General features: G+C 33.7%; 2 protein-coding genes and 1 long non-coding RNA gene across 3 annotated transcripts; all 3 read right to left on the bottom strand.

Annotated features, from left to right (window-relative positions):
• Window positions 1-16,263: 16,263 nt before the first annotated feature.
• LOC149153970 (uncharacterized) lies at window positions 16,264-16,888 on the bottom strand. Its single transcript, XR_016262928.1, has 2 exons — window positions 16,773-16,888; window positions 16,264-16,600 (listed from the first exon to the last, which is right to left on the bottom strand). It is a non-coding gene; the product is annotated as an uncharacterized LOC149153970 (long non-coding RNA).
• LOC149153971 (malate dehydrogenase, mitochondrial-like) lies at window positions 16,775-24,850 on the bottom strand. Its single transcript, XM_089440880.1, has 2 exons — window positions 24,633-24,850; window positions 16,775-16,888 (listed from the first exon to the last, which is right to left on the bottom strand). The coding sequence occupies exons 1-2, from the start codon at window positions 24,787-24,789 to the stop codon at window positions 16,878-16,880; spliced, it is 168 nt and encodes a 55-aa protein (XP_089297006.1). The 5' UTR covers window positions 24,790-24,850; the 3' UTR covers window positions 16,775-16,877.
• On the bottom strand, window positions 18,959-20,837 carry LOC149153972 (malate dehydrogenase, mitochondrial-like). Its single transcript, XM_089439358.1, has 4 exons — window positions 20,676-20,837; window positions 19,669-19,837; window positions 19,246-19,307; window positions 18,959-19,090 (listed from the first exon to the last, which is right to left on the bottom strand). Exons 1-4 carry the CDS (start codon window positions 20,835-20,837, stop codon window positions 18,959-18,961), a joined length of 525 nt encoding a protein of 174 aa, XP_089295484.1.
• Window positions 24,851-26,295: the final 1,445 nt, after the last annotated feature.

The following is a 26,295-nucleotide window of genomic DNA, read 5'->3' on the forward strand; positions in this document are numbered from 1 at the left end:
TTAATAAAAATTGTTATCATTGTTGTGTATTGCAGGTGCTAGGAGAGGCCATGGAAACAAATGAATTTATTTCCAATGAAGACACACAACATGATTTAGGGCATCAGGTACTTGAATATTACATTAATTTATGAAATATAATAAAATGAAATTTAGTTCCTGATCCTTGTTTTCCTAAACCTAGTAATTTATATAGTTTATTATTCAAACTTGAAAAAAAATAATGCATGTCGTTGATTCTTTTAGGTGGAAAATGTGTTTTCAACAAATACAAAGTTGAACCCTTTTACTGTAAAACAACCAAAATATGTACACAAGGGTGGACACCATACTGTTAAAGCACATCGCATGAGAAAGTGGGTGGAAGAAGATATGACAATTGACTCTACAAATACAATAGAAATTGGTGGCAATGAACAAGAGGTTAGTCATGATGATAATACATGGAATGAACACTTTGATACAATTGTTATACTTTGTGAGTGTTATAAAAAAGTTCAGTTATAAATTAATGGACGATATAAGTACATCATATAGTCTAATCTCTAACCTTGGAAAAAATAATGCATGTATCAATTATTTTAGGTTGGCAATGGAATCAGAACAAATGAGGAGTTTAATCATTTTGATAGACCAATACAAATACCTGCATATGGACGTGGCCTACGCCGTACAATTAAATCACGCAAAAAGAAATGGGTGGAAGAGGATATGACAATGGAGTTTGTAAATGAAATAGAAAATCAACACAATGAACAAGAGGTTGGTCATGATGATACTACATGCATAGATGAATAATTTGAGACAATTGTTGTTTTTGGATGTTCCTAAGGTAAAAAATCTAAGAATATGAAATTAATGTGGCTTGTTTTTAAAATAATGTGTTCAAAAATAATATTTTTAATTTATTGTATACATGTATAATGTTGTTTTGTTGAGTAATTTATTGCGTATATCTTTGAAATGGATCCATGTTCTATACAGTAATTGCTATCTAACATTAAATAATGGTTGCATTTAATTATAGGTAAACGATGTTGATGATACACCTATTAATGGTCAAGATCCAACTAGACCATTAACAATTCAACGAGATGATCCAATTCATCCTTTAAACCATACTAGGAGAAGAAGAGAAGCATTGAAGAGAGCACTACCACGTGAAAAATTTGAGGAATTGATGAAATTAGCATACATTGATGACATGCGATCCACTACTCAGAGTAGAGATGTCGATGGAAATGTAATGCATGAAGAAGGATTGAATGAAATGCTCACAAGTTTCTTTGGGGATGGAAACAATGATGAGGTTGATGATCCTATGCATAATAATGATGATGCTGATATAGAGGGAAACTACCGCCAACATAATTATGATGATATCAACATCAATGCATCAATTAAGCAAGCAGCAAAGACAGTGGTGTTCAAATCGGGTGCAAGTAGAACATCCAAGCTTTCATGCACATTAATATTATTGGAAATCAAGTCATTATTTGGTTGGTCAGACAAGAGCTTCACTACCTTACTAAAGTAATTATTTGAATTATTTTTCTAGTTTTGCATTGTCAATTTGTGTCCTCAATTAGAATATAAGTACTAACTTCATTTAATTTAATTTGAGGTGGATTTTACATTATGGTATATAAACAACGTTATAAATGACATTTTTAACGTGTAGGTTTGAAAAAAAAACTTGCAGGGCTCTAAAGGATAAAATATTCCCTGAAGATAATGTGTTGCCATCAACTTGTAGAGAAGCACGTCAATTGTTAGTCAAGTTGGGGATTGAATATAAGCAAATTCATGCATGTAAAAATGATTGCATCTTATATAGAGATGAATATAAAGACAATGAAGAATGCCCTGTTTGCAAAGAGAAAAGATATCGTACGGATGTACAAGGTTCTACAGTTCCAAATAAGGTTTTAGGACACATGCCAATTATTCCTAGACTACAACGGATGTTTCGTTGTAAATCTCTTGCACAATTGATGGATTGGCATGCAAAGAATAGGAGTAAAGATGGATTCATGCGAATTCCTATGGACTCCAAAGCAATGAAACATATAGAGGAAAAATGGCCAAGAAAATTCAAGGATGAACCTCGCAGTATTAGGTTAGGACTTGCAATGGATGGAGTGTGCCCTTTCTCTTTCCTAAGCTCAAATTATAGTGTTTGGCCAGTTGGACTAATAGTATACAATATTCCCCCATGGATGAGTGTTAGAAAGGAACACCTTATGCTAACTCTCATCGTTCCAGGAAAACATCAAGTGAAAAAAATGGATGTTTACATTGCACCTTTTATTGATGAGATGCAATTGTTATGGAAAGGCATAAGAATGTATGACATATCACATCCTCCATCAAATAGGTCCTTCATGTTTTATGGCATACTATGTTGGACAATTCATGATTTCCCAGGACTTGGTGTTTGTTCTGGTAAGAGATCAAATAATTTGCATATTCGTAGTACATCATAATTTATTTTCAATTCAAGTTGTATATAAGTATTACATTATTATTGTTTTCTTATGTAAGCTAGTTATTGATTATAGGGCTACAAACAAAAGGGATTTTTGCATGTCCAAGATGTGTAGAACAATTTGAGGGGCAATATTCTAAAGATCTACACAAAGTTATATATGCAAACAATAGGGTTTTTCTACAACCTGACCATAAGTTCAGAAGCCGCCTAAAGAATCAATTTGATGGAAAAATTGAAAATAAACCTCCTCCCAAGGTTATGGGTCCAGCTGATTGGCTTAAAATGTATGGAGATGCTGAATCAAAAGCTTGGAACCATGTTTTTCGTCATGATCATTCAATTGAGGAACCAGAACAAGTTATGGTTGAAATGCCAAAAGGAATGAAAAGGAAATCCACATTTTATGATCTCCCTTACTGGAAGGATCTACTAATATCTCATTTAATAGATCCTATGCATGTTTTCAAAAATGTCCCTGATTCTATTTTTCGACATATATCTAGCAAAGATAAAGACACTTTGTCATCAAGGAGGGATATTGCTCTTTCACGTACCAAATTTGATAGAAGACATTTGTGGTCAAGTAAGGAAAATGAATCATATGCAGAAGCTCCATGGATACTAAAAAGGAAAGAGTTAGATCAACTAAAAAATGTGATTCGTTCAATAAGAACACCCACTGGATATGGATCATCATTGAATAAAGCTTTTACAGTAGAGGGACATATCACAGGATTCAAAACACATGATTATCACAATTTTATGAAGGTATTAACATCAATTAATTGTTATTCTTATCATTTACTTACTAAAACTTATTTTGATATATTATGATAAATCAATACTAATGAACTATAATAATTTGGTTTGATAGCATATCATGCCACTAGCAATAAGAGGGGATTCATGCCTTACAACTGACTTAAGGAATGCCATATGTCGATTGTCAGCCTTTACGAGGTATGTGGTCACTTGATATTTACAAGGTTTTACATGGTATGAAATGTTCCTCTATATGATACAATGATATATTATATCTCATTCTAAATGTCACTAAAAATTCATACTAACTTAATGACAATATCTAATTAGGTGGGTGACCTCTAAAGAGATCCATGAGTCTGAAGTGCCGAGATGGAAGAAAGAAATCACAAAAATTGTATGTGTATTTGAAAAGGAGCTCCCTACAAGTTTCATGGACCTACAGGTCCATTTACTTATACATCTAGTTGATGACATTGAAATGGCAGGTATCATTTCAACAAGATGGATGTTTTTCTTTGAGAGATACATGAAAACCCTAAAAAGATATGTCCGACAGAAGGCACATCCAGAGGGTTGCATGGCTGAAGGGTATGTACTAAATGAAGCATTTTTCTTCCTATGTGAATTCCTTGGTAAAGATTTTGAAGATGGTGCACAATTTTGGGATCAAGAACGTGCATCTGATATTATAGATGGAGAAAAGCCTCAAACTAATGGTGTTCAAGAAGTAATTGGTATGTAAAATATTCATTATTATAGTTATTTTAGAATCATTTACTATATCATTTTGGGCTTCCCGAATTGAAAGAATAATATTTTAAGTTTGAATTATACATGTTGATTTTTAATAGGTGTTGATGAAAGTGTTGTGCTCAACAAATTTGTCCTCTATCAAATGGAATTCATGAATAAATGGATTGATATGTATGATATAAAAAGGAAAGAAGTGTTAGAAGCAAGGAAACAATTTAAGATATCAAACCCAAGGAATACCCCACTTCCCACTAATATTTCCGGTCAATGGGGAAAAGAATGCACAATAGAATGGGTTTCTAAACAAATTCAAAACCAAATAGATGAGGAAGGAATAGATGCAAACATAATAGAAGATGAGATCAACATGTGCAGAGGATGTGAAAAAAAGGTAAATTTTGAATTATTACAAAATGTTGCTTGAATACATTAATCACATTGTTAACTATTTAACTATGCACAATCATATTTAATTTCACTCAAGTAAATGGCTTGTCACAGGTGAGGAAGTATCCTGCAATGTGGGCATACGGTCATCATTATCGTGTAGAAAGAGTAGATGCAAAAAGACGATCCTTCGATTGTGGGGTCATGGTTGATTTCAAGCAATCAAGTCGAGCAAGTTCAAAAGATAAAAATGTTATTGAAGGGAATCTTCAATACGTTGGAAAAATACAAGAAATTATTGAGTTAGATTACCACTCTTTCAAATGTAGTATTTTTAAATGTAAATGGTATGAAGCATTTGACAGGACACGGAGACATGATATCCATAGTGGATTGTTTTCTATAGATTCATCAAAATACCTACCACTGGATAAGGAGCCCTATGTTCTACCAATTCATTGTGAGCAGGTATTTTTTCACTAAAACAATATAAGAAATATAAGAAATAACGGTTGTATGTAATTTTGTAATTCATTTTTTATTGTGGATATATACATTCTCATTGATAATAAAATTTGATACCACTGGAGATCTAATATATTTATCTTCTTCACATGCAGGTTTTTTTCTATGAAGATATTTTGGATCCAAAATGGATATTTGTCATTCATTATGATCCAAGATTAAGGCATATATTCGAAGATGCCTCAATCAATACAGAGAAAAGTAATGATGACCAACCAAATATAGTTCAAGAATCGGGGAACATAGAACAAATTGGCATCAATGATGATGTTCAACTAGAGGACTGTGAACTAGATGATGGTGACAACATTCCTTTAGCAGTATGGACAAGCAGGGCTAGAGGTGTATTTTCACAAAATGATAAATTAGATGAGGCAATTCACCATGACAACCAACAATTTCCAAAGGCAAATGATCTTATAGAAGAAGGCAATATTAATGATATACAATATGAAGATCAAATTAATAGATCTGGTAACACTGATATTTTTGATGACGAAACAACTTTTATTGATACAGAATATGACGAAGGTGAAGATGAGGATGATCACAATATGACTTTAGCATAATGGTTTAGGAAGAGTAATATTAATTTCTTGCAAGAACATATGAACATTGACAAGGAAGCATTGGAAGACATAGATGCAGATGATAACATAAATGAAGACTTCTAGATAATTTACAGGGTATGTCATTCATGTTTAAATAAGGACAATTATTATGTCCCATTTTGAAATGATTCATTGTTATTTGGTTGTAATAGTCATTTAATTACCATGTTTAGAACTCATAATCTAAATTGGTGTTTTGAATATTCTTATAGGTATACTCATTACTTGATGCAAATAATGTCATTAAAATGTATGTTAGTTAATATGGTTTGTTGGTTGGAAATAACAAGCTCAGTTAGTTAGATAAGAGTTACTATGGTTAGTTTCATCTATTAGTTGAAAATGGTTAGAAATAATATGAAGTTATGACTGAGACAAAATGAAAATAATTTATGTGTGTATAAATTGTCACATATTGTGAATATAGACAAATATAGCTTAACACACAAATATAACTTGTTAAGTTGAATTTATGGAATTAATTAACACAAATATATTAAACTACACTACAATAAAAATTCGAATTATTAAGGATATTTGGATGGGTAATGAAGGTGATTCAAATTTTCTACTGAGTTTATTCATTTTTGTGATCAATAATAACTTTCCCACACGCAGGTAATATTTTCCCCATATAGGGAATCCCTAATGGCATAGGGTCCCTATCATTGTATTGTTGTCATCGGTATCATCATTTAATCATCATCCTCATTGCCATTGTCATCGTCATCATATTCACCATCGCCACCACTATCATAGGTCATTTTTCATGACGATTATCATCATATCTTCCTTGGTTTCTAATATATATATGTATATGATGATGATGAGAAAAAAAAAAAATCATTGGTCATAAAAGGTTACCATACTAGACTATCTTTAAAGGTAGATCAAATTATTTTTTTGCACACTTCCAAAACATATGGTTTCTATTCCAAGGTAGATCTTGAACACATTGATGAATGCAACTTTGTCTTGGATGTATCATCCAAGCATTCTGTATATTTACAAGTTCACTTGTCATTTTCATTGTTTTTTAAAATGTTAAATATTTTCACGCATGATATACTGAATAGTTAATGGACACTACAAATAGTTTCCAGTACGGTTGATATTATTCTACTTATATGCTCTTTGTAACTCAACAAAATTATTAATTTTGTCTTGAAAATTAGACTTGTAGCACAAAGAAAATGGTTGGGAATTATTTAATGACTATATCAATTCACGACTACTAACAATTGTTTTTGCTTTCTCCTTAAGTTTTGCAACCCAATTTGACTTAAATTTGCTTAACAATGAAAAACCATTTGTCAATACTTCAGGTTTTACAAAATTCCTATAAACAACTATATCTACTTGGTAATCTAAAAAATATCAACAAATTCACAATCTCATATATTAGTCAGAAGAGGCCATCGTCAAAGTGAATCAAATACCAAGAATGATCTATGTCTGCTAAAACCTATAATCACATTGTTTCCTTAATAGCAACTAAAAACTTCTATACCTAGTTGTTGAACTTTTGCAACCAATTATAAACCTTCAACAAGAAGTAGTTTTCTAACGAGAATTATTGCCATATCTTCCTTTGTTTTACGAGGAAAAAGAAATAAAATTTCATTTGTTATCAAAGGTAAACCAAATTCATTATTTGCATACTTCCAAACCTAGGGTTTCGTATCCAAAGTAGATCCTAACCACATCAATGAAACAAACTTTGTTTTTATGTATCATCCAAACATTATGTACAATTACAGACTCACCTCTAATCCATTGTTTATAAAAATGTTGAATATTTTCATACATGATATACTGAACAATTGGACAATGAAAATAGTTGTCATCGCTATTATTCCATTTATATGCTTTTTGCAACTTATTTGAAAGAGCAATTTTGTCCCAACAATTATACTTGTAGCATAAAGAACATGGTTAATACATATGATTAGACCAAAAACTAGTTACTACCAAAATTCAACCAAAAAAAATATTACTTCATAAAAATAGAATTAAAAACAAAAAATATAAAAACAAAAATTTCCCAAATTAAAAATAAATAAATGATAAACTTTTTTTACCAAAATTTAGTGATTTTTTTAGTGCTAATACTAACATCACCATTACAACAAGATATTTTTCTAGTGCTAATATTGCCATTACCACAAGATATAAGAGGGATATAATGCAAAAAGTTTAATAATAATATGTATGTAGAAGATGGTCTTCAGACTGGTGAATTCATGATAATCAATGGGACTACAGTCAAAATAATTGGATGTTATTTACTTTTTTACATAGATTGTCAAAATAATTGCATAAATCGAATTTTTTTAACCAAAATTTAACAAAAACTTTGCTAGTGCTAACATTAGAACCACCATTACAACAAGATATCTTTCTAGTGTTGACAACACCATTATAGTAAGATACCTCAAGAGAGACATAAAATTTTAAAAGTATGATAGCAATACGTATCCAGAAGATGGTATTGAAACTAGTAATTGTTCACGAATCCATAAGATTGTAAGGTCATTCTCATTATCATAATCATTGTCATCATCATCACCATCATCCTTGTCATTGTTATTTCCATCATTACATTATCATCATAATCACCATTCATGCCATCATCATCATCATTATGGACATTGTTTGCAATTCTTCATAATTGTAGATGTTGTAAGAAATATCATCAACCCAAAAAATGTGATCAGTGCTAGAAAAGGGTTTTTTAGGACACATTGATATACGTAAGAGAAATAACAACTCTATTTTTGACAGATGATCGATGATGATCATCATCACCACCATTATCATCGTCATTGTCATTTTTATCATCCCCATCATCATCATTAATGTAATTTCTATCGACATTGTTGTAATAATGCATCATCATCATTCATGCCATTATTGTTTTTGATGATGACCTAGATGAAAATGATGATCATGACACCAAAGATAATGCTTATGATTATGACAATGACAACATCTAAAATTGGGAAGATTCGCCAACGTCATTAGCATCCTCATCATCATAATCATTGCCATCATCATCATTGTCATTGTAACCACTATCGTCTTTATCATCATAATCACAATTCATGTCATCGCCATCATCTTCATTTTCTTCATTGTCAATATTATTGACATTGTCATCAATTGTTCATAATTGTCAATGCCATAAGGAATATCATCAATGCAGAAAATATGATGAGTGTTGGAAAAGGGATGCAAAAGCGAACATAGAAATGGGGGCAACAATAGAAGTAAAATTGGATGAAAAGTGGATACAACATAAGTAGATGCACAACAACATGAAAAACCTGACACAAAAGTGGATGCAAAAGTAGATGCAGTTGTCAATGCAAACTTGGATGCAAACATGAAGGCAAAAGTGGAAGCAAACATGGGTCCAATGGTAGGTGTAAAACTTGGCACAAATTGTGGTGAAACAAATGCGGATGCAACAACGGAAACAAAAGTATATGCAAAAATGGATGAAACAAAAGTGGATGCAATAGGGGATGCAAACGTGGAAGCAAATGTGGTTGCAATGGTAGGCGCAAGATATGGTGCAACAAAAGTGGATGTAACAATAGACAAAAAATATGCAAAATAAGATGCAAAAATGGATGTAAAAGTGGAAGCAAACATTGATGCAACAGGCAAAACAAAATTGGATGCAAAAAATGGATATAATGTAAGTAGATGTAAAAGTAGATACAAAACGAGATGCAAAACCCAATGCATAAACCTGACATAAAAGTGGATGCAAAAATAGATGCAATATTTGATGCAAAAGAGGATGTGAACATGGTTGCAACATTGGAAGCAAACGTGGATACAACAGTGAGTGCAAAACATGGTGCAAATTGTGGCATAACAAAAGTGGATGTAATGATAGATGCAAAAAAAGAATCAAAGTATGATGCAAATGAAGATGTAAAAAGGGATGCAAAAAGTGAAATTTAAAATGGGTGCAACAGTGGATGCAAAATTGTGTGCAAAAGTGGATGCAATAGAAGTCGATGCAAAAGTAGATGCAAAACAAGACACAAAACCCGATGCAAATCCCAGTCCAAAATTGGATACAAAAAGGGATGCAAAAATAGATGTAGTAGTTGATGAAAACCTAGACGCAAATGAGTATGCAAACGTGGATGCAAAATTATAATCAAAAGTGGGTGCAAAAGGAGGTGCCAAACTAGGCACTAATTGTGGCACAAAAATATTAGATGCAATAGTGGGTACAATAATAGATGCAAAAGAGGATGTAAATATGGATGCCAAACAAGAGGGAAAAGTGGATGCAACAAAAGTAGATGCAAAACTTTATGCAAAACTAGACACAAAACTCGATGTAAAACTTGGCGCAAAAGGGATGCACAAATGGATGAAAAAATGGATGCAAAAAATGATTTAAAAAAGGATGCAAAAGTCGATGCAAAAGTTGATGCAAGTGTAGGTGCAAAAAGTGGATGCAAATGAGGATGCAAAAGTATGTCAAATGAAATTAGGTGCCAAACTTGATGCAAAACCTGGAACAAAACCTGGTGTAAAGGATGACACAAAACTTGGCATAAATTTTGGTGCAAAACGTGGTGCAAAACCTATTGCAATACCTGGTGCTATACTTGGTGTAAGATTTGGTGCAAAACTTGATGCAAATTTTGTGTGAAGTTTTGCACCATATTTGATAAATGGATGCAAATAGCACCAAAAATGGGCTCTAGATGCAAAAAAAAAAGTAAAAAGGGATGCTAATCGCTGGTTTTGTTGTAGTGTCAACAAACCCGCAACTTGTGATTCCACCTCACGGTCGAACATCACTTACCATCACCAAATTGATCTTTTTCCAAGTTTGCTAGGGCTACAAAGAATTTGTTCCATCCCAACTTGAAGGACTAGTAACTCAACCCATAATTGTTGTCAAGCTCTAGAGTGTTTGTCCAACCAAGGCTTCCTGGACTAGTAAGTCAACCCACCAAAGGCTCCAGAGTGTGTCCAACCAAGGCTTATAGGACTAGTAATTGAGCCCAAGTTGTTACAGGGCTTTCATAGTGTTTTTCCAACCAAGGCTCCAAGAACTGATAACTTAACCCATAGCCATAAGGAACATGAGCACCAACCAAAAAATAAAAGGGAAAACCTTCGACACCATGGCTATCCAGGAAATGGCAAGGCTAGGAAAAATCATTGTCAATCTAGACAATTCTCCATGCTAATGACAGATTATAACCAAATAACCACATGCATATGCCATGAATTCCAAAATTAGTAATTAAATAATACATGCAACTATGTACCTATAATCAAAACCCATTGTAATTGTTTATCCTAATGTCATCTTGCACTTTCTTTCTTTCCCTTTTCTTTCTTGCTCCAAAATCCCAAATATGCCACAATGCTCCAAGAGTGATCCAAGAAAACTCTAAGTGTGGAATAGTGTTAGATAGAATAGACAGAGAGATCCAAGCTAAAACTGACAAAAGTTTGTACTAAAAAGAGATGTGAACTAATCCTGAAAAGCCTTTTTAGCATTGAGCACTCTATTTTCTTCAATTTTCCATTATTTTCCTTCAATTTTCTCCTCACATGTTTCACCTTCCTTTTCTCCTATTTTCCATTATTTTCCTAAATAAAATGCTAATAAATGCCTCATGCCTTTTCAAAGCCTTTTGCATTTCCTTTTCCAATTTCCATAGCCATTAGTTCATCACAAGTGATTCTTGTCACTGTGTTTTGCCCAACATTCAGCTTGGAATATGTGTCCCATGATCTTGGATATTATTTTTCTTTATTGCCTTTATTACATGTATTTTGAACCTGAGGCTGTTACAGGCATATACATTAATGAGCTATATGAGTCTTTGGAATATGAAAGTTACATTGGTCCCATGCTCATTCATATTGTCATAACTCTTCACTTTTATGTTGATGATATTTTTCTTTAGGCAAGGAGCCATTTTGATCTTAGCAAGCAACTAAGAATCCTCAAGGACTTTTTCTTTGGGATGGGTATGATTATTGGTATCGACACAATTAAAATCGTGATAATTAAACTAAAAGTATCACTTACCATACTTTCATATATGATAACAACTTATTGGAGGAAATTCCTTAAGAAAAATATCTAGCAATCAAAATTCATCACAAGATCAATCGTAACAATGGCATTTTTTTGTAAGCTGAATTCCACTAACTGCAATTTTAGGTAGGTACACAAAAAATTCCATTAGTCCTTCGAGTCTCTCACATGGGAGACTAGATCATAACCAAAATTGTACCCTTCGAAGGGACACCAAATATATTTGAATAGTAAAAACATAAACATTGTGAAATCATGTACTAGGACATTGGCCTTTTTTGGCCATACACATAGTTGATAGAAAAAATAAAGATATGAAATTGATACATAATAGAATCAGGGAAGAGGTTCTGATTCTGAACCAGCCACTGGGATAATATCCATTGGTTCTGCTAAGGATCTTGTAACAACTGGAGGAATATCATAATACTTATCAATTCTTTCCAACTTATGGTTCACAATTTCCATTCTCCAATCATAATGATTCATGTGTCCATGCATGGGGTCCAATATTTGAATCAGATCCCTCATGGAATATTGTCTATCCAACAATGTGTTCCCCAAGAGGAACTTCATCTACCAATACAAATCGACAACTTTAAAATACCGATTTTATCTACCTCATATGTTTCCCATATCTGGTATCCAACGTCATGATTCTACTAACACTTCCAAGACTAAGGGAGAGGTTCTTCAAGATGAAGCCTCCCCTTTACCTCTTGTCAACTCCTCCTACATGTACATAAGGATTTCCTCCCTCTATTAAGCTAAAAAACCTACCACTCTATTATGTAATCAATAGTTTCCCCTATGACCTCTCTCCTCATTATAGGTCTTTCCTCTCCCTTCCTAGCCAATTTATCTCATTATTTCCATTAACACCCTTATAAGTTGGATAAGAAGTTGAAAACTCTACTCTGTGGTTAAGGTTTCACTCATATTGTACCACCCCACCTGTAAGATATATAACATAGTGCAGTACGTGGATTGTTGTTTAACCAAAGGGGTGCTCGGTTTAGAGTACCCCACATTAGTGGATAATTTTTTCACTTACCCTCCTCTACTAGCTTCCAATCGCATGTTTTATATCCCTTTATTCTAATTATTTTTGTGCCATCTAGGAATAAAATCCCATTCCCCACAGTGACAATATAACCTCCTCTCTACCAACTTGGTTTCATATATATAGGGCCAAATTCTCCTCCTGAACGACGCCAAAGAAAAATGAGCACTGTAAGATTTTAGGCACAAATTAACCCTCAATGTTATGCCCATACATCAATTCGTCCACCTTCCATACCACACCCAATACCACTACACCTTGGAAAGGCTACCAGCGACAAAGTGATATCCCTACAAGTTAGTGACCTCATACAACCAAAAAATTATCACCTATACAAGATCCAACGACAACCTATCACTTCCATTTTCCACCAAAGAAAACCCAGACTCTATGTATTTTAAACCCCTTACCCAACGACCATTCCAACTTATTATCAAATAAACAACTAGCATGAAATTCACAAATTTTCTCACTAACTGAATAAGGAAGGAGGAGTTACACCAATAGAATTAGAAAAAGGAAAAACTCCACACATAACCTACAAAATTATTATATATATATATATATAATACTAATTAAAAATTAAAATTGAAAAATAGCCTTGATTCCCTTCACGAACAATAATTTCTCAACAAACCAAACATTGTGAAACACCATCAATTACGATGCATTCCAACTTCTGAGTTTTTCCGCAGTGCCTTGATCTGTTTGTGCAAAGTCATTTGCAGCGTGACTTACTACACATTTTTCATCCACAATATACCTCCTCCTTGATCCCAAACTAGAAAGGAGATTACATAAACTATTAACACACATTACAGACATTACAGAGAACTTGTGGCCTCATTACATAAACCATCAATGCATATCATAGAGAACACCAAGCCATGCGATGAAAACAATGATAAGGTCATAATTCAATATGTCATGATCAATATGAAACAAATTCCCAAAAAGCACATGATGCCTATCTTAACACATGATATCCTCTTAGCCATGGAAGTTGGATTTACCATTGATCTTTTTCAGGAGCCATTACACACATGGAACATAAACATGTATCCAATTCATGTACGAAACGACACTAAGGGAAGAAAAAACTCTACAAGTAGTTTATGGTGGTTGTCCTTATATGTATATCGTTTATTTCTCAACTTTTCAGATGACCTGAGTTTTTACAGGTGTCCGTCAACTCTCAACAATGACTTCATATCCCTCCGGTCTTGTTTTTGCATTTAGTTGTATGATATGTAGCCAATGATTTCTTTGTTATTTAGTTGTATTATATATATCTGGATTCATGTTATTTTTATCTTATTATTTAGCAAGTTTACAACCTGCTAAACTAATTTGGAAATTTCTATTTAAGGACTCAATTTGTGTCAAAGCCTTATTCTTATCAATTTTTTTGGTGTTATCTATACCATGCATTTGAAGTATTATTATTTTGAATCTATAAAGAATGTAATAGATATTAATTTAGGGCCTTAAAACCCATAATACCACCATTCAAAACCCATGGTACAAAGGTGTGATTTAACCATTCATATGAATTGGGCACTTTAACAACTAATCTAGACAATCTTACACCTTTCACATAACTATACCCTTCTGTTCCTCTTTGGAGTGTCTCTTCAATTATTTCATTCTTGAACCTCCCTTGCCTTTGAAAAAACTAATTTACAAGTATACAATAAGGTTAGCTATCGATCTCCTTCCACCTCTCTCATGCTTATAAGACTAGTTGCACATCATCTCTAATGCCTCTATACATCTCTCACTACAACAAAACCAGCGATTTGCGCCAGATTTAGCACAAGATTTTAGTGCATTTTTTTTGTAATTGTGATGAGCAACCTAGCGCTAAATCTGGCTCTATTGTACAATTTTTAAAGCGTCCTTTTTTGCACCTGATTTTGCATCCCTTTTCACGCTAGATTTTGCATCATTTTTTACACCAAACTATGCATCATTTTTTGCGTCAAATTTTGAACCAAGATTTGCATCTTATTTTATGACAGGTTTTGCTTCTAGTTTTGTGTGATTTTTTGCATCTATTTTTCATTCTCTTTTGCTTCCTATTTTGTGTCATTCTTTGCTTCCATTTTTGCACCATCATTTGCATCAAGTTTACACTGTATTTTGAATCCAATTTAACGTCTTTTTATGCATCCATTTTGTGTCAGTTTTTGCATCTAGTCTTACGCCAGGTTTTGTATCTAGTCTTACACTAGTTTTTGCTTCTATTTTTGCACCAACTTTGGTGCCTATCTTTGCACCATGTGTTGAATTTGATTTAGCACCAAATTTTGCATCCATTTTTGTGCCCATTTTTGCATCTTTTTTTGGACCATTTTTTACATCCACATTTACGTTTGATTTGTCTCCATTTTTCCCATCTCATTTTGCACCATATTTTGCGTCATTTGTTTCATCCAATTTTGCATCATTTTTAACACCATCTCTTGCATCTAATGTTACAACATTTTGAGCATCGAAATTTGCATTTATATTTGCATCTTATGTTGAGTCATGTGTTGTGTCCACCTTTGCATCTTATTTTGTGTCTAATGGTACATTCAATTTAGAGCCATTTTTTACGTCTACTTTTGTATTTGTTTTTGCACCAAGTTTTGCATCCAATTTTAAGCTATTTTATGCCCCTTTTTGCACCATTTTTTTGTGTCTACTTGTGTCCAATGTTGCACCATTATTTACACCGACTTTTTCATCCAATTTTGCATTTTTTTGGTGTCTAGTTTTACATCGTTTTCACCATCCAAATTTGCATCTTTTTTTGCCTCATTTTGTGTCCACATTTGCATATAATTTTGTGTCTGAGTTCGAGCCTAAATTTGCATGTGATTAGGAATCATTTTTTACATCCAATATGGCATCCTTGGTTTCACCTCTTTTCAGCCCCATTTTGCATCCCAAATTTACACCATTATTTGCATCATCATTTGGCATATTAATTTGTAACGTTTTTTGTTTCTTTTTAACGCTCAACTTTGCATCTTATTTTACATCGAGTTGTTGTCTTTTTTTGCATCTAATTTGGTGCCCATTTATGTGTCCTTGTTTTTGCCCAATTTGATATCCTTTTGTATGCCATGTTTTCTTCCCTTCTTTGTGTCAACTATTGCACAATTTTTCACTTCTAATTTAAAACACTTTGTATGTCAATTGTTTGCATTTTGTATTAATTCCTAGTTTAACATCCAATTTTACTTTCAATTTTGCATCCATGGTTACATCTGAATTTGACTTCTTATATAGAGTATATTTTTCTTTACATATATGACCCCCTTTATAGATTCATAGTGAAATATATGATAGTTTCTAAATATCATTAAAGCAGATATCACAATTCAAAATCATTTGTAAAGAAATTTAAGAGAAATTGACAACATCCATCCAAAAAAATAACAATGTGTCATTAACAATTTTCAAAACATGTATAAAATAGCAACATAATACTAATAAAATCAGTATTATTTTTAATCAAAACAACTAAAATTCGAATATGATTAACAAATCAAAATATTTCATGAATATCGTTACGATAAATTAACAACATGCATAAATCAAACTCATCGTATGATTACAAAATCAAAATGTCTCATTGATATAGGGTAAATTCACAACACCCATCTAAACATAACAATGTCATTCTACACAATAATTTCTTCATAAAAAACAATGCATGTGCATGCCTAGCTACCACCACCAAGATCATCCTCATGATCATCTTGACCATCCTCATTACTCTGATCCACATCATCACCAACACCGCAACTATCATCATCATCTCCTCCTTCACCACCATCATCCTCATCCTCATCCTCATCATCTCCTGATATATGTTGAACATAATTTGGATCATCGTCTTGGCAATCATTACCTATAGCATTCTGACAAAAAAAATCAATATTACATGTTAGTATTAATTACATAACACAACGCATGTTTTTGTTATACAATGTTAACCATAAAATGAGGTAACATATAATATCTAATAGTACTAAAAAATAAAATGAAAATATGGTTTAAAAGTATATTGGAAATCCAACTAAGATTACATACCATAGAGTCCATCCAAACAACAAATTCAACCCATCTCTTTTGCTGCAGCACCTCCTTTTCCAAATGATTTGGAGGTCTTCAGGGTAAAAATATATATCCCATGGTTTATATTTGGCCTTAAAAAACAGTAGAAAAAAAAAAATTGAGAACACAGGAGCAAGATGAAAAAGGAATTGCATGTCTAAACATTTTGAAGTCTCAAAAAACATTCATCAACAAAGAGAAGACTACAACACTACTCTTCACTTCCAAGTTTTCAACTAATGGATTTAACTGACCAGCAATGTTTTTTGCATGAACCATGCTCAAATGCTCAAGATGAGGTAATGAATGGATGTTATGCGCCTATCTGTGAATTGCAACCACAGGCATACATGTAAGTGCAAATTTGTAAATCTCATACCCAGATTTACCCATCATCAAGCACACAACTTTTGCGGGATCCATTTGACATATCTTATGTTTAAGAAGGAATAACATCCTTGAAGAAACTCATGGCTTTTCTTAGGGAAGGATCTTTGCATGCAGAATCTAGATTAACTCTGAACATTTCAATCAAACTAAGGTAAATGAAAGGCAACAATCCATCGGTCAAACCTCACAGGTTAAAAGCACCCGCTGAGTTTCACACAAATGAGAAAGCCTAAGGGAAAAGATTTGAGACATGCATGCTACATGATTTCATGTAGGATAAGTACCTAAGCCTAAGGCAAAAGATTTGAGACATGCAGATGTATGAAGTACAAGATTCAGATAAAGAGAAAGAAGCTCCTTCATGCCATATTCTCACTGACAGTGAATCTCAGACAAGGATAATTTTAGGGGCGAATGTTCGCCCTTTGGCGAAATTAAGGGGTTTTAAATTTTTAGTGGGCGAATATTTTGTATCATAGTATATTTTTACAAATCACCTCAAATAGCCCAACTTATTTTAAGGGAGAGGGTAAAAAAGGTAAATTTAGCCCTTGAAATTAGGAGTTACAACCTTCCATTCGCCCATTTTCAAGAATAGGTTTTATTTAAGTGAATCCTATGGTCCAAATACCATATTTATAAAAGAAGTATGGTAAATTAATAAAAATATAAACAAATGAGAGGTATGGTAAATAAATAAAACATTTTTTATATTTACTCCATAAGTCACCTGGTGTAAACAAATAAAAATACAAGTAAAGTGGAGGTACGGTAAATAAATAAAATGTCTTTTTATACTTACTCAAAAGGTATGGTAAATAAATAAAAATATAAATAAACTAGACGTATGGTAAATAAATAAAACCTCTTTTTATATTTAGTCCATAACCCTCGTTCTATTTATGAAGGCTCAAGAAAGAGGTTTTATTTAAGTCAATCCTATGGGCCAAATACCATATTTGTAACAGAGGCATGGTAAATTAATAAAAATACAAATAAACTATAGGTATGGTAAACAAATAAAACATTTTTTTATATTTACTCCATAAGTCACCTTATATTTACGAACACTCAAGAAATGGGTTATATTTAGGTGAAACCTATGGGAAAAATACTATGGGGCAAATACCATGCACTAGATTGCTATTAATACCATGCAAAAAACCATTATTAACCCTAATATTAGAATTAATAAAAATAAAAATGGCACATGGTATTCACCAAAATGGCACATGGTATTGACCCATGGTATTCAACTGGAATGTGGCCTATTTAAATGGGGGAATTAAACTAGCATAGACCCATTTTTACTCTTCTCTAAGAGTTCACAATGCTAAGATTCACTAGGACTTTACAAAGTTTTATTATTTAGTGAAAGACTCGCCAAGATCTTACAAGATTTTATAATTGAGTAAAATATTTGCCATGCATGGTGAGAGATTCGCCAAAAAATTATATATACATATTATATTATTGATAAAATCGCCTTCCATTTTTCTTATATACCATGGAGATTCGCCCATTTATTATATTTATAAATTTAGGGGGGGTTCTTAAAATTTTCCCTGATCTCAGATTAGGTACTTATCAAGCATGAAATCATGTTGCATGCGAAGCATGAAATCATGAAGCACACACCATGATAAGATTATCTGACTCCAACTACTGCATCAAGATGAAAAATTCAGCACTCTAGACAGTCACATAAGAATAAAAAAACATTCAAAACATATGAATGCATATTAGCCACTATAGAGGACCAAAACATAAACTTACGCCATAGACAGTGTGGCTGAAACTTTCCCTGCTTTTGCTTCAACAACTTCAGTTCCTCCATCCTGTGTGCTCTTTGTCAAGGCTTTAATGTCCTCCTCAGACAATACAGAGTTTGGCTTTGGTGTTGCCTAAAAAAATTATCAAAACAAAAAAGTGTATGTTCCCTTTTTAACTGTATTGAAGGGTAGGTAATTATGATCTCATTTTATCTTTGACAAATTAATCTTCTAATATCCAAGAGTAAAGAACAAACTCAAGATGAGGATCCAACAAAGTCATATACATGTGAAAAAAGTGGAAGAATTGTAACACTCGCATGTCCACCTACAACAGGAACGTCAACTTCTGCAGACAGCATAGGATGACATCAACAACAAACATAAAACTGAGAATTGTATCTAATGTTAAAAAAAGCATGATGTTGGTAAGATCCTGCAGCATATCATGTATTGGGTCTAGCCCAGATGGTTGTGTGCAAAGACTGCTATCCTTCCCATCCAGGTTCAATTCCCTCAAGTGACATCTTGAGCTGACTATATTTCTGATGGCCTTGAGCCCTATGATACCATCCTTGAAATGAGGAGAAGTGCCTGGCATGTTTGCCCAGGATGCATATTTCATGATTAAATTATAAAAAATAAAAATATTTTACAGAATACTAAATATTTGAGAGTAGCTAAGCATAACGAGCCAGAATTTTAAATACCTTCAATAGGAACTCCTGCTTTTGAAGCATAGAACGTCTTTGTGCGGACAACATCAAGAGTAGTAACACCAAAGAGTTTCTTTTCATTATAGGTCCCTGCCTTCTTAAAAACCTCAGCAACTATTGGTACAGTAGAATTTACAGGATTGCTGATCATATTTACAATTGCCTGCCATGGATATCAAGTCCTCAGCAATGCCATAAAAACCAATTCTAGATGATTTCTTGAATCCAAATATACCATTCCTGATAGAAGGAAAACATTATCCAGTACACTCTCCCCCCTCTCCATATCTCTATCTATATAATATGTAAAATATACTATACATACTGTACACACACACCAGTACATGAACAAAACAAATAATTGTGAAACATACTTCTTTATCTATTAACTTGCCACACTAATGGTAGTACATACTGATTGTATGTAATATATAATGTTATAGAGGATACCTCGTGATCAAGTGGATTTGTGCACAGTTAAATAGAAGACCAACGATATTTTTTATATTGATATTCATATGCCAATTTTCTCAAAAGTCCAAAAGCTAAGTTACTAACTACAAGAGGAGAAACAAGAATAACAGGGCTTTAACAGTGGCTGCAAACTTGCATTGGACAACACAGCTAATTACTCTTAAGTTCATTTCAATTATTATTTCCTTCTTATGGGCAAAAGTTAGCTGCAATTTGTCTAAATAAAGAGTCAATAATGAGTCAATCACCTATTCGTTTGACTCAAAGAAGTCTTCAAGCTTCGTTAACCTCTCCAGTAGAATTGATTATATACAAGAACAGTATGTAAATCTAGATCAACAACTTGCTTAAAGATTCTTGCAAGTATGTATTTGTATATATTGCCATCTCTATAGATCTCAAACATACAAAGCCTAATTGACAAAGCAACTTACAATGAACGTCATGCTTATTCCTATGAAATAGTCAATAAGAAAATCGCATGAAAACAAAAACTTCAAAGAAGATCACAAATCATGACAACTTACCTCTGAGCAGTATTTTGCAATTGTAGAGCAAAGAGATTTAACAATCCCTGCATTGATGTTGAAGAGATCATCACGGGTCATGCCAGGTTTTCGAGGCACACCAGCAGGAACGATCACAACATCTACATTCTCCAATGCCGTGCCAAGTTGTTCCTCTCCCATATATCCTGCAACCTGCACCCAGGTCACACTGCTGTGAATTACTGACAAGGTCGTGACACAAGCATGATAAAATCAATATGGCAGTACCAAATTAAATGATAAATATGTAGACCAAAAAATAAGAAAAGAAATTATTATCGCAAAGTTCCAAAAGAAGTAAAACTTGTTATCCTTGTTCCATGACCCAAGCAATGGTATGTCCTCCTCATAGTGAACAAGAATAGGATTATTTATATTCTATAGTAAAATCCACCTTTTGGCTTTTACCGAGGAGATAGAGCACCAAAAGCAATGATTATGCTCGTAGGAGATTAAAGAACTATACCAACCCACGTTTCAATCAGGGTATAATCTTGTCCAATCCAGGTATACGACATTTCAATCAGGGCATAGTCTTATCCAATCCAGGTATAAAAGTGATGCTGTGATAAATAATTAGCATCTCACAAGCCACTTTAGGGAGTTTATTCAACCTTAGTTTAATTTACGTTGTGAAGACTATTTTTCTTTAATCTACTCATGGATAAAGAGGCAAATCTAAATGACCCCAAAAAGGTTGGATATAGAGGCAAATCCAATATGCAGAGGGTCATCAATTCAATCCTCACAAAATAACAAATTGACAATGCAATGAGACTATTCTAACTTCTAAGTAGTCATTAGGCCAAGTATGACTTAGGTCCATCAGATAAAAAATTCCTATTAAGCATAGGCATATGATCCAGCCGTGGATTCTGCTAAAAATATAGATGCACTTTTCATCAAAAAAATATGAACTACCTCGTCGATTGGGCTGTGGTTTCATGGCAAGTTGTAGGGTGCTTGTCATGAGGATGACCCAGGTTCAAAACCCAGGAGGCATATTCCCATGATAATGCGGCTGCCCATGTCATTCCAAAATATGAAGTCGGGTTAACGTGATAAACACCAGTTCAATGATAATGCAGAGGCGCTGTTAATGATGACCCCTGTGCTATTGAGGTTTGCACAGATGAGCCCATCTGCAAGTCATGCATGACTTTGATGAATAGATGCAATTAAGGTGTTTCACCCACGCCAGTCAAAAGTCCTTGACCAAACAAAAACAATAATAGTGAGCCCAACCTCAATTTCAACCTTCTCCTATCAATAGCAAATACTACTACTGCTAATAATAATAATAAGCACATCCCAAATTTCAATCTAGCCATAAATGTTAGGCAGATTGTAGTCAAGTAGTTAAATCATAGCACTTTCAGTGCCCTCTTAGAATTATGTTGCGGCATTATCTCCCCATCGGAGTTAACTACCATATTGAGATTCAACAGACAAGATCAGGTGCAAATCCTGCATGAAATTGGTGGAATAGAGATTCTATGTTTGTAGCATCTACAATGAGGGAAAAACCCACTATGTTAACAGAAAGACATTTTCCAACAAGAAAACAATCAAAAATAATAATAATGTAGCCCTCAATATCTGCCTCTTTTGAAATGGCCCAAAGAATGTCAGGTATAGTCAAATCCAATATTCACGGTGTACAATACAATCGTTTTAGAATGACAATGCGATGGGCGTTGCTTCAATGGATTGTTGGGCCAAATGTCACCTAGATCCATAAAATTAAAAACCCTAATCGAGTAGGTGCACATGATGCAGCCATGGATTTCCATGAAATAAATATCTAGGTGCTTTTTTCATTAATCAAAATATGCACAAACACATTTACAAACTGACCATGAAAGTGAATTGAGTTGACCATTAACGTGAATTGGGTTGTGTTTAAGAAATTAAATCATTGCGCTTTCAGGGCTCAAACCCACGTTCGAAAGCCCCGGAAGCCATATTTCCTGCAAAAATGTGGCCAAAAGAATAAATTCCACATTCGAAGAATCCCAGAGACCTTGACAGGTTATAGCAATGGAGTCTAAGCCTGGTATAAGGCCTGGTTCCTTTAAAAAAATAGGCGCTTACCAAAATAAATAAATTATCTGACCATGGACAATATCAGAAACGTAAAATCAAAGAACTAATAACAGGTAAAACACTAACGAAAAGTAGATCCTACCAAGTGGGTCGTCGTATGATCGATCCCAATGCAGATCCCTTGAAACTAAAATCAAAACATCTCTATCGTTCGCAGAGAGAACAGATCCAGCATACAGAGAACGAAAAAAACGCGGTAGGAAAAATATATATCCCATGGTTTATATTTGGCCTTAAAAAACAGTAGAAAAAAAAAATTTGAGAACACAGGAGCAAGATGAAAAAGGAATTGCATGTCTAAACATTTTGAAGTCTCAAAAAGCATTCATCAACATAGAGAAGACTACAACACTACTCTTCACTTCCAAGTTTTCAACTAATGGATTTAACTGACCAGCAATGTTTTTTGCATGAACCATGCTCAAATGCTCAAGATGAGGTAATGAATGGATGCTATGCGCCTATCTGTGAATTGCAACCACAGGCATACATGTAAGTGCAAATTTGTAAATCTCATATCCAGATTTACCCATCATCAAGCACACAAATTTTGCGGGATCCATTTGACATATCTTATGTTTAAGAAGGAATAACATCCTTGAAGAGACTCATGGCTTTTCTTAGGGAAGGATCTTTGCATGCAGAATCTAGATTAACTTTGAACATTTCAATCAAACTAAGGTAAATGAAAGGCAACAATCCATCGGTCAAACCTCACAGGTTAAAAGCACCCGCTGAGTTTCACACAAATGAGAAAGCCTAAGGGAAAAGATTTGAGACATGCATGCTACATGATTTCATGTAGGATAAGTACCTAAGCTTAAGGCAAAAGATTTGAGACATGCAAATGTATGAAGTACAAGATTTAGGTAAAGAGAAAGAAGCTCCTTCATGCCATATTCTCACTGACAGTGAATCTCAGATTAGGTACTTATCAAGCATGAAATCATGTTGCATGCCAAGCATGAAATCATGAAGCACACACCATGATAAGATTATCTGACTCCAACTACTGCATCAAGATGAAAAATTCAACACTCTAGACAGTCACATAAGAATAAAAAAACATTCAAAAGATATGAATGCATATTAGCCACTATAGAGGACCAAAACATAAACTTACGCCATAGACAGTGTGGCTGAACCTTTCCCTGCTTTTGCTTCAACAACTTCAGTTCCTCCATCCTGTGTGCGCTTTCTCAAGGCTTTAATGTCCTCCTCAGACAATACAGAGTTTGGCTTTGGTGTTGCCTAAAAAAAATTATCAAAACAAAAAAGTGTTAGTTCCCTTTTTAACTGTATTGAAGGGTAGGTAATTATGATCTCATTTTATCTTTGATAAATTAATCTTCTAATATCCAAGAGTAAAGAACAAACTCAAGATGAGGATCCAACAAAGTCATATACATGTGAAAAAAGTGGAAGAATTGTAACACCCGCATGTCCACCTACAACAAGAACATCAACTTCTGCAGACAGCATAGGATGACATCAACAACAAACATAAAACTGAGAATTGTATCTAATGTTAATAAAAGCATGATGTTGGTAAGATCCTGTAGCATATCATGTATTGGGTCTAGCCCAGATGGTTGTGTGCAAAGACTGTTATCCTTCCCACCCAGGTTCAATTCCCTCAAGTGACATCTTGAGCTGACTATATTTCTGATGGCCTTGAGCCCTATGATACCATCCTTGAAATGAGGAGAAGTGCCTGGCATGTTTGCCCAGGATGCATATTTCATGATTAAATTATAAAAAGTAAAAATATTTTACAGAATACTAAATATTTGAGAGTAGCTAAGCATAACAAGCCAGAATTTTAAATACCTTCAACAGGAACTCCTGCTTTTGAAGCATAGAACGTCTTTGCGCGGACAACATCAAGAGTAGTAACACCAAAGAGTTTCTTTTCATTATAGGTCCCTGCCTTCTTAAAAACCTCAGCAGCTATTGGTACAGTAGAATTTACAGGATTGCTGATCATATTTACAATTGCCTGCCATGGATATCAAGTCCTCAGCAATGCCATAAAAACCAATTCTAGATGATTTCTTGAATCCAAATATACCATTCTTGATAGAAGGAAAACATTATCCAGTACACTATCCCCCCTCTCCATATCTCTATCTATATAATATGTAACAATATACTATACATACTGTACACACACACCAGTACATGAACAAAACAAATAATTGTGAAACATACTTCTTTATCTATTAACTTGCCACACTAATGGTAGTAGATACTGATTGTATGTAATATATAACGTTATAGAGGATACCTCGTGATCAAGTGGATTTGTGCACAGTTAAATAGAAGACTAAGGATATTTTTTATATTGATCTTCATATGCCAATTTTCTCAAAAGTCCAAAAGCTAAGTTACTAACTACAAGAGGAGAAACAAGAATAACAGGGCTTTAACAGTGGCTGCAAACTTGCATTGGACAACACATCTAATTACTCTTAAGTTCATTTCAATTATTATTTCCTTCTTATGGGCAAAAGTTAGCTGCAATTTGTCTAAATAAAGAGTCAATAATGAGTCAATCACCTATTCGTTTGACTCAAAGAAGTCTTCAAGCTTCGTTAACCTCTCCAGTAGAATTGATTATATACAAGAACAGTATGTAAATCTAGATCAACAACTTGCTTAAAGATTCTTGCAAGTATGTATTTGTATATATTGCCATCTCTATAGATCTCAAACATACAAAGCCTTCGACAAAGCAACTTACAATGAACGTCATGCTTATTCCTATGAAATAGTCAATAAGAAAATCGCATGAAAACAAAAACTTCAAAGAAGATCATAAATCATGACAACTTACCTCTCGGCAGTATTTTGCAATTGCAGAGAAAAGAGATTTAACAATCCTTGCATTGATGTTGAAGAGATCATCACGGGTCATGCCAGGTTTTCGAGGCACACCAGTAGGAACGATCACAACATCTGCATTCTCCAATGCCGTGCCAAGTTGTTCCTCTCCCATATATCCTGCAACCTGCACCCAGGTCACACTGCTGTGAATTACTGACAAGGTCATGACAGAAGCATGATAAAATCAATATGGCAGTACCAAATTAAATGATAAATATGTAGACCAAAAAATAAGAAAAGAAATTATTATCGCAAAGTTCCAAAAGAAGTAAAACTTGTTATCCTTGTTCCATGACCCAAGCAATGGTATGTCCTCCTCATAGTGAACAAGAATAGGATTATTTGTATTCTATAGTAAAATCCACATTTACGTTTGATTTGTCTCCATTTTTCCCATCTCATTTTGCACCATATTTTGCGTCATTTGTTTCATCCAATTTTGCATCATTTTTAACACCATCTCTTGCATCTAATGTTACAACATTTTGAGCATCGAAATTTGCATTTATATTTGCATATTATGTTGAGTCATGTGTTGTGTCCACCTTTGCATCTTATTTTGTGTCTAATGGTACATTCAATTTAGAGCCATTTTTTACGTCTACTT

Source organism: Pinus tabuliformis, chromosome 9 (assembly GCF_031772625.1).
Source record: "Pinus tabuliformis cultivar Carrire ecotype Pingquan chromosome 9, CPIR1, whole genome shotgun sequence".
Taxonomy (NCBI): domain Eukaryota; kingdom Viridiplantae; phylum Streptophyta; class Pinopsida; order Pinales; family Pinaceae; genus Pinus; species Pinus tabuliformis.

Excerpts from the sequence above, each read along its gene's own strand:
- LOC149153972 (XM_089439358.1), bottom strand. The coding sequence starts at position 20,837 with ATGGGAGAGGAACAACTTGGCACGGCATTGGAGAATGTAGATGTTGTG. Across the intron at positions 19,308-19,668 it reads AGCAGGAGTTCCTATTGAAG|AAGTTGACGTTCCTGTTGTA; the intron begins GTATTTAAAATT and ends TGCTGTCTGCAG. Across the intron at positions 19,091-19,245 it reads TTCTTCCACTTTTTTCACAT|GCAACACCAAAGCCAAACTC; the intron begins GTATATGACTTT and ends TAATTTTTTTAG.
- LOC149153971 (XM_089440880.1), bottom strand. The coding sequence starts at position 24,789 with ATGATCAGCAATCCTGTAAATTCTACTGTACCAATAGCTGCTGAGGTT.